General features: G+C 37.4%; 1 protein-coding gene across 1 annotated transcript in view; it reads left to right on the top strand.

Annotated features, from left to right (window-relative positions):
- Positions 1 to 10,000, top strand: part of LOC137973030 (nucleoporin NDC1-like) — a 25,051-nt gene that overhangs the window by 5,895 nt on the left and 9,156 nt on the right. The window contains exons 5-15 of the mRNA XM_068819744.1: positions 300 to 360; positions 1,140 to 1,205; positions 1,760 to 1,831; positions 2,136 to 2,172; positions 2,310 to 2,361; positions 3,015 to 3,147; positions 3,809 to 3,901; positions 4,528 to 4,609; positions 6,599 to 6,799; positions 7,951 to 8,061; positions 8,917 to 8,999. Of these exons, the coding sequence (XP_068675845.1) occupies positions 300 to 360; positions 1,140 to 1,205; positions 1,760 to 1,831; positions 2,136 to 2,172; positions 2,310 to 2,361; positions 3,015 to 3,147; positions 3,809 to 3,901; positions 4,528 to 4,609; positions 6,599 to 6,799; positions 7,951 to 8,061; positions 8,917 to 8,999 (991 nt within the window). The remainder of the gene's footprint in view (positions 1 to 299; positions 361 to 1,139; positions 1,206 to 1,759; positions 1,832 to 2,135; positions 2,173 to 2,309; positions 2,362 to 3,014; positions 3,148 to 3,808; positions 3,902 to 4,527; positions 4,610 to 6,598; positions 6,800 to 7,950; positions 8,062 to 8,916; positions 9,000 to 10,000) is intronic.

Here is a 10,000-nt window from a genome sequence, read left to right as displayed (position 1 = left end):
ATGTCCCCTTGTACCCTCTCCCTTTTAAGAGTTACACAGCTTCATCGAGTTTTGTCTGTCTAACATCAGACAATAATAATTTTTATACTTGTTAATGGGGCCAGTTCTGTTGTCAAAGGGTCATATAATTTTTCTTTAATTTCTTTTTTTTGCAAATTTTAAAGGGTCAGTTTAAAAGGAGCAAGATATGTTGATTGCCTGTCAAAACTTTCCTTGTCTTTATCAACTCCCTTAGTTGATACTGTCCCAGACTTTTGCTTTGATTCCTGGATAAGTTAATTATTTCTCTGCTCTTTTAGGTCTGAAACATTTTGCTTAAATGAACAACTGGTGTTTGGTGTCCTGTTTGGAGCTTGGTTGGTGAGTTGTTAAGACTAAACATGTAGATACACTGTAAGAGGAGCCAATTGAAATAAACCAAATTAAGAAAACAGTTCAAGGAGCAGGGCCAGATATCATGGATACAGTACAGTTGTTATGTCCATTACATTGTATAAAAATTTATGTTATGGGCTATTGACCAATCTTGTTCGGTCAAGATGGCTGGGTATTGGCCAATATCCACCCATCTTGACCAAACAAGCTTGGTCAATAAAGGATTTATTATGTGGGATAAAACACCAAAAAGTGATCTTTGATCTTGCGGGACCAAGCGAGAAATCCCAAGCTGGCAAGATGGTTCCATCTTGCCTGCTCAAGTAGCCTATCACAGTGCGGGATTTGGTTCATCTTGCCTGCTCCTGGAGCTACAGCTGTAGTCATATATTTTAATAAATTATGTAAGTATTGAAATCTTCACCAGGTCGTGTACAGTATTCATCTCTTGACTTACCGGTACTTGCCTTACCTTGAGCTATGTTCCTAGCCTAATGATTAATTTTGTGGACCTACAGCTGTATGTAAACGTGGAATTTGTGGTTGATTTTTTGGCTTGTTCCATTTTCTTTTCATTATTGACAACCATGTTTTTAATAACAAGATCTGTTTATCGGGATACAGTGAACACGTTTTTTGGAGATCTAAAAATGTCAGAGGCGACATGTTTCCTAGACACCACAGAGAGAGGCCACTTTAACTATACTGTAAAGTCTTTGAAGTTGGTTAAGGAAAATGTTTTAACTATTATTTTAATCTTTCAGGGATTTTATTCCAGTGTTGATTATTTCCTGAAGAAAGGTTTTCATTTTACATTTCCACGAGTCCAGGTACGCCAGTGTGTGATTTAATGAACTTGTCAAAGATTATGGTTTTTACTTGTATTGAAAACCCTAAATTTATGGAGTTTGCTTTCCAGGCCTTGAACAGTGATGTTCTTGAAGTACAAGCCCAGTGCATCAACCATTAGACCTGACACCACCCCTGTTGATCATCAGACATGTTTTACATGATCGCATGATTACATGATCGCAGTTATTCAAGATCGCTGTGTGTTGAAAGTTTGAAAACAAAAATAAGGGATTCCTTTGTATTCAATATGAGTGCTTTCTTTCAAAGTTTTCAAGCAAATATCGTAAACATTTCTACCTGTGGTTTAATGGAGGGGACATGGTGTTTGACCGCGCAGAAGTTTAACTTCTGTTTATAGTTCATTGTTTAATTAATTAATTATTAAGGAAATGTTTTCAAAACCCACTCCATAAAATATGGCATTTTCCCATTCCTGGGATTGAGACTTAACAGATTTTACTCTGTCTAACGCCAGACGATTTTCCTCGTCAACTAAGAGTACAGTCATGTATTTGGTTTCTTTTTTGAACAGCAACAGAAATTTTTTCTTGTCAAGATGTCTGTGGGACCATGTATAAAACAGAGCATTTTTACCTGTTTAAAGGTGTGTTTTTCTGTGGCTTCTCTAATTACACTGTAAAGTCAGCAGTAAATATACTTATCATAAGAAATTTTCTGAAATATTCTTACTAGTCTATCTAAACTGATTAAAAATAGTATTCAACAAAACTTCACAGATTGAAGTGAACTCAAGGTGAACATTCATACATGTAGCTTGTGAAATTATTAACTTATGGTATACATGAATATATTTGTTGGCAACAAGTCATTTTGTCTTATGAACCTACAGTGTACACCTGTTTGTACATGTAAATCAATTGAATTGTTAAAATTATTTTTTGTTCTAGGCAACCAGGTGGTTCTATGTGTTTTATTATCTATTTGGTAAGTTTTTCTGCAAAATGAAAAATCCTTATATTATATTATGCCTTGCCAATGCCATGATATTAAATTAACTATAGTTTAGAGTGTGTATTGAAATAAGTACATGTACATTCTTTGGTTTGCATTCTAAATTACAGGTAACATTCCTAGGGATGCTTTCATCAACATGGCTGAGGTTCCACTTGACAGGTTAGGCTGTTAGAGATCTCTGTATCGCAATCACAATTATAACAAAAACTGTTATGCTAAGTGCCGTCGTAGCTCGAGAAGGTCAAATTGAGATCATACTATGGCACCTCTGGCTCCCGCCACACGGTCCATTATTTATATACAGTACGGTCAATTTATCTGACTTATGAAAAATGCCACTTAAATACCTTTGTTTACAACAAACTTGTTACTTTGTTGCTTGTAAGCATTTTCTGAATCAAAGAGCAGTTTATAACAAATTAAAACTGTCACGCTAATTGCCATCGTAGCTCGAAAAGGTCAAATTGAGATCATACTATGGCACCTCTGGCTCCTGCTATACGGTCCATGGCCTTGGAGCACAACTTACATCTAGCTGGAATAAGCTGTTTGTTGGTTTTTGCTGAGGGGGGGGGGGGGGGAAGGGGGGAGGGGAACTAGAGAACCTGGAGAAAAACCCTCGGAGCAGAGTAGAGAACACAAACTCAACTCACTTAATATGGAGCTGGGTCTGGGAATCAATTTAAACCGGTGGACCACATTAATGGGAGGCGAGTTCTCTCACCAGTGCCCCACCCCTGCTCCCCCACATTGCTCAGGTTAAAGGTGAATAGTTCTCATTGACTAAAATTTTGATCATAATTATTTTTTAGTGGTGTTCCTGCCCTCAACACAGTCTCAGGCTTGGTGGATCTTTCACTGTTCTGGCTTGTCCTAACAACAGGCTCTTTAATACTGTTTGTGTGGATATTTGGGCACAAGCTCCTTGTTATCTTTCACACACAGGTAGGTTTCCTGGCACCTCACATAACCCATTCCTCCTAATAAAGCATAAAATGGCCACTTGTGGATTTTACATGTTGCGTACTCTTTCCAATGTCAGATGATTTTACTTGTCAGCGGCGAACCCGTGTCTAGGTCCACTCAATACAGCGTCCCCTATAACCCTCTCCCTCCCAAAACATCAAATTATAGATTTTTCTTTAACTCCCAGATGTCATTCACCACACTGTGCCATACATACTATGTTGGGATTGATGTAGCTTACACGCCCTAAAGAAAAATAACTGAAATGGAATGTGAAATACCTGACCCAATAAACCTCTACTAAGCTAAATGTACACAAATAATGTGTGAAGTGGACCACAGGACATGAAAATAATGTACGCGTGTTAGCCCAAGATTAAAACTTACAAATCTATTTCCTGTGAGCATGCTGTGACCTAAAAATATCTAACTTGAACACTTCACGACATCATTTGTTGTTATTTAGTGAGGTGTTTTTTCTCTGCTTATCCTCCACTGCTTGACTTTGTTTTGGTTTCATCCTTGACCTTTCTTTTGTAATGAAGGAGTTTGTTTCTTTTAGAGTGAACTGACTACCCTATCGCTGACAGGTCTTCCAGTAAATTTCTTTTTTCTATTTAATACATAATGATGTTATCAGCGATACACATTCCCAGTGGAGTCTACATTTAGCCAAGAACAGGATCATCGGCTCTGTGTTGCAATTAAAAACAGAACTGTTCTCCTTTTGAAGGTGTGTGTATCACATTCAACTTTAAATATTAGCTACTTTAGCCAATTAGGTCAGCCAGAATCCATGTGCATGCTTCTCATACAAGTTGTTAAGCTAAGATGGCATTTAACCAGTACATTGCAAGTTTTTTTCCTTAAAAATCACATAAAATAAATTTGTTGGTTCATAAGATAAAGTAATAATGATTGCAGCACTCACGCAGCCCTCAGAAAGGTATTTTTTCCTGAATGAATGCTATTGTACAGTAGTGACATTTTATCTTTTAAGAAAGTGAATGTGACTTAATATGAAAAATCCCACTTAAATACCTTTGTTGACAACAAACGTGTTACTTTAATTCTTGCTTGTAATTTTCTCAATCAAAGAGCAGTTTAATTAAAACAGCCATGATGGTAAATCTTATTATTACTGCATTTATTACTGTCAGAGAAAGATTGTTTAAGAAACTACACATGAAGGCCTGATGACAGAGGAGAATTAAGCCCAAGTGTCTGTTTTAGCATTGATATTGTTGTATTGTATCTAACAAAAGTGGACACTTTTTATAGCCACCAGTAGTTTCCCAATTCAGGAGCACTTTTGTATCTCTAGGGTGATATAAATTGTATTCCTTTTTTCCCATACAGTTTCTTGCCATGTTTGATTTATGTCACTTGTCACAGTTCAGCAACATTAGAAGAAAACAGATCTTTAGTCTGAGCCAACCAAGTGAGTGCCCCAAAACTACAAATTAACGAATAACCTTAGGTGTCTATCATCTCAAAAATTTCTTTCCACTCAACAATTCTCTGCAATTCTTCTTTGGTTCTTCAAAGTCGCTGTTTTAGAGGCTCCTAAAAGTAAAAAAAAAAAAAATCCGCAATTTGGTCTACAGCAGTACACAAGGAAGAGGACTTGACTTAAAGGGGCTAGGTCACACAATTTTTTATTAGGCAATTTCAGCACTGATCGAATGGTCATAGAATTAACTAAAATATCAAAATTATAACTGTTCAAAACTATAGAAGAACTCTAACAAAACACAGGGAAGCCAAGAAGGGACATGGATGGACAAAACTGGACAGGATTGAAATGGATTGAATTTGGGTAAATTTGAAAAACGTCAGCCCACCTTTTTTCACATTTATATCAGTCTATATCAAAATTATATTGACAAAGCTGGAAAATCATTCTCAGTTGTTATGTGGAAGTGATTTTGCAAATGAAAGACTCTTGCTCTGCCAATTTGACGTTTAGAGCTCATTAACAAAATTACCTAAAATAGCGTGACCTATTGTAGCCCCTTTAATAGAAGAGGGGTTGACTTAATAGACTGCTTTGCATTTTTATAGTTCTTTGTGATGTAAACCCGGTATCTAACCCACTCCCTTTCATTGCTTGGTCATGGATGAAACTATGACAACTTTTCCCGTGTTTCAAATAGAATAACTCCCTGCTAGAAGAGGTCCCTTTTCTTTTGCGTTCATTGGGCTGACGAGTACAGGAAAGATACCTCTGCCATGGGTCAAAAGTCACTGTGTTGAGCATGCTCAGTGGTTACTTAGCAACCAAACCCTCACATGATACTTTGTGTTGTGCGGGCTCACTTAACAACGCAGGACACAGCCAGCTCAAGTCGCAGTCAGCAAACATATCATGGGGCAAGCGGTTCATAGAGTGCTGTCCAAGGTTGTCGATTGCGGTTGGATCAATTAGTGAGTTTTGACCAATAGCAGAGGTCTTTTTTGCCGTACTCATAAGCCCAGCAAAAGCAAAAGAAAAGAGACCTTTTCTAACAGGGAAATAGAATAACCAAGTTGAATTTTCAATAAAAAATAACTCTAAAAATGTTAACACAATTGGGAAGATTTCAGGGAATAAATGAAGTGTAAAGGTTTGTTGAGGTGATCAATAGACACTATTAAAAACCGGAGGAAATAATTGACAATTGTTCTGACAAAGATGGCAACACCAGAGCAATTTGGAAACAAAAATAAGTGATTTGAAAATTTTGCTTTCAAATTTGATAGCATTTCTTGTGGTGTAAAGTTATTTAAAGATCTTGCTGGTACAAACATATTTAATATGTAGCAACGTTTATTTGAATGTGTTATGAACTTTTATTACAATTTGGATCAGGATTACATAAAAGAAATTATCAGTTGTCTAGCTATTGTTCCTTTGAGATACAAACAGACTAATACCCGATTCACACCAACTAAACATGACGTTTAATTAAACCAGGTTTAACAAAATAAAACTGAGCAACGGAAGGCTGAAAGACTGAATTTTACGTAGGGTTCATGTAAGTTCTAATGTGTGTCTTCATTTTGTTGAATTTGGAGTCTACATTATGTCAGTTAGTAACTTGTATCAAGAAAACAATTTTAAACCATGTTTAAGCTTTGGTGTGAATGCGGTATTAGTCTCTCGTATGTCTAGAGTCAAGATGGTGAAGAACAGAGCCCAGGTTTTGTCATTTTACCTAGAATTTGAAGAAATGCAGTAAAATAGTCCAGTTACATACACATATTTTAATGAAATGGGTGCTCATGTAGGGGAATCTTTTCACATGCATAATATTATTCCCCCCTTATTAGCCTCCATTTCATGCTAGATCCAGTCTAACCACAGCAACAAGAAACTGGCCGATTAGGTGTCAGACAAATGCCATTTAGTGCGTGAGAATTCTGTTTAATATATATCTTGATTTCCTAGGTGGTCGACCTTCAAACTGGACCGATGTGTCGACAGAATGTCTTTATCTCATTGATTCCCTTACAACTAAGCTGTCATCAGAGGTGTCACTGCAAGCGCACCTACAGCAAATAACAATGGACAGCAAGCAGCTTGGCTCGGCAATCAGAAACAATGGACAAAGCAATGGATATGCCAATGGCCATGCAAATGGTCATGTAGGTAGGTACATGTTCTCCAGAATCTTGGACAAGCACAGTGACAAGACAAAACACAACAAATTCAGTCGGGATTCCATTATGGGTTCAATTATTTTTCGAGGCTTTCATTTCTCAGCTGCTTGATCTCTGCAGTTCAAATATAATTACTTCCATAGATTCTGTACTTGTTTATGTCTTTGTTTTTATATCTCTTGGGTCAGTTTTTTTAATTTCCTGTCCATAATGTAATGAAATTTTTCATAAATTTTATTATTACTGCTGCTTCCCCCCCTCCCACCCAAAACAAGTCATTAATTAAAACTCTTTACACACAGCTGGGTTTGCTTTTCTTTCTTGTAATTACCGGTATTGTGTTGAATGGGAGGGGGCCTTGCTTGCCTTCATAAAAGGGAATGGTCCCAAAGGACAAAACATGGGGAAGATCTCAACTCATTTTGTCCAAGATTGTTAGTTTACAAGGAATAGACTGTATTCATAAATGCGGCTAAGTAGTTATTTTTTGTCTTTATATAATTATGCTAATCATCCTCACTAGCTTTGTTAGCAAGAACAAAATTCAAAAGAAGTTTTGCTTGAAAGTGAGGCTAGTGAGGATGATTAGCACAAAGACAAAAGAATAATTTCTTGACGGCCATTAATTTTATGAATACATTCTAATACATTTGTATGAATTCTGCTTGATTTATACTGGGTAGACAGGGGTGATGATAATTTGCAGCTTTTCCCTTTTCTGTTCAACTCGAAAAGACCGTTGAAATGGGCTACATATTAAATGACTTTACTGGCAAGCCACTGGCAAATCGGTCTATGTGAGTGAGACCATGAGGAGCTCTCTGTGAGAGGTTAACTTTTTCATTCCCAAGATCAAAACGTTCATTCTCCTAACTAGTACCATAGATTTCTTTGTTAGGTAGTCATGAGAATTTGGTGTTATATCGAGTTCACACCTCTTAAGCACATAATTATCTTCATTCTCAGTACCTGTCTGACTGACATTTCAGTGAGATTGTGCGGAGAATTTACATGCTGATCACTCCTGCGAGTCAAAGGGTTAATTAAAGATGCAGAATGTTCAGTTTCATTTTTTGTCACGACTCAGCCTGAAAGTGTACCATTAAGCTTGCTTGTACTTTATCTTCGTTTTTCTTCCAGTACAAAGTCCTCCTCCCTATCCAAGCCCCTTCGCATCTCCACTGAGCATAACTAAAAGGCATACAATGTCTTCATCTCCTGGAAAAGTTCATCTTTGGTCAGAGACAAGCGGTGGGGATATTTATTACAGTAACAATCAAAATCGTTATCTTTTAAGAATGAGCAGTAAAATTTATGCGAGATTCCTGCAGTGATTTCTCTATCTTTGTTTATTGCGTTCGACATTAGGTATCCTGTGCATAGGAACAGCTTTAATTATCAAATTTTCGCCATCTTGAATTACGTCATACATGCATGCGCATCTCGATTTTTATACGTCATATGCGCAAATGACGATTGCGCGCCTTCTGGTTGTTTTTTGTATGAAGTCGTTTTGCACCAACACGCTGATTTTTAGCAAGGGACATTTTTAGTAATAGTATCTCATGCAGACAATTTCAACAAATTCCAGATTTTCAAAAAGTTAGTTTTTGTGACGTGATCACCTCTGTACTCCAAACTTTCCATTTTTAGCCACATTCCACAAGCCTCATACTTCCAATAGATGTTCTTTACATAAATGAATGTCTTAATGGCATCTCGGTTCGTCTTGCGATTCTAGACAGGCTCCAAAGTTTTCCCAATGAACGCACTTTATAATCAATGATTACTCCTAGTATAATTTATAATAAGAATAAAATACATTCTTATTCATACTTAAATGACCCAATTCAAAGAATCTTTATGAGACTATTCATGTACGGTATGGTCATGACACGTTGAAAACGGTACGGATATATGAGAAAGATCTTGCTCCCGACATAACAAAGTGGCAGTCAGCATTGGTTCTTGCAGAAATGCAAGCTTTTCCACGTTTATCCAAAGTTTCTGAATTTCAAGTTGAGTAGAAATGATGATACTCCCCCAGTATATAAACAGCCACTGGAAAGGCAAATTCAGTAAAGATTTCTGGGTTTGTGCTTTCAGATAATGCAGAGAAAGTACCATCCCCTCGGCCTGTTCAACATGCAAATGTATTCATTCGCATGAGAACAAAGGTAATCGATAAGGTGGGTAGAATTACACAGAAGGATCTTTAGCTTCTGTTGCAGACGTTATGTTGCTTAGTAACCTCATCTGTCTGCCCCACGAGGAAGACGCACTGTTTTGACAAGGCATATGGATGCTTCAAGAACTCAATGATGGGCTATAAGGGATGCAGCTCCATAAACGCAAGCATATGATACGTCAAATAACTGTTGACGCACACAGTCCTTTGTGATTTTGTGAAATATATAATTTCCTCAATTGCAATTCGTTTGTAGTATTTTACCAGAGAGTGTTCGGATTGTTTGTTTTTTATGTTCTCAGTAACTTTTTGCGAAGGAGAGATATTTTGCCAGTTTCATCTCTATTTTGCTTTGACATTTGATCTCCTTCTTAGGCCCTTCAGGGACAAACGGGAAATGTTTGGTGTTTAAACAACATCAAACATTGTTTAGTGACCAACCATTTTACCGTTTGGCCACCTTGTTTGGTGCTGTTTGATCGTGTTTGGTCGTGTTTGATAAAGTTTGAAGGCCGTCAAACATTCGATCAAACAAGCTAAAATGCTTTGATGGGTGAAGTGTTGTCTGTTCGTTTCGCCAGACGTATCAAACATGTTGGACACGCGCATGCGTATCACGCTAGCTCAGCCGCTTGTATCCACGTGTTTGTTACGTATTTGTGACCCATAGTTCTTTGCTTGTGGAGTTTGATTTGAGTTAAATCAAACATGTTTTAACCGTTTGGCCACTCACTTCAACATTGGTCACCAAACAACGTTTTGATGTTGTTTAAATGCCAAGCATTTCTCGTTTGTCCAGGCCCTTGAAGTATTACTAGCATTGATGAATTCGAGCAAAACAATGGGTGGAATGAGTTGTATCTACCTACAACCTTCTTTCCAGGATTCTCTCTCACCTCAGGAGAGAGAGAGAGAGAAAAAAACCCTGGGAACGAGGTTGATCCACTTGCTGTGCGTATGCATGTGACGTCACTCCGGACAGCGGCCATGTTTTTGTTCTCA

This window comes from Montipora foliosa, chromosome 10 (genome assembly GCF_036669935.1).
Source record: "Montipora foliosa isolate CH-2021 chromosome 10, ASM3666993v2, whole genome shotgun sequence".
In the NCBI taxonomy this organism is placed as follows: Eukaryota; Metazoa; Cnidaria; class Anthozoa; order Scleractinia; family Acroporidae; genus Montipora; species Montipora foliosa.
This window is presented reverse-complemented; position numbering and strand designations above follow the sequence as displayed.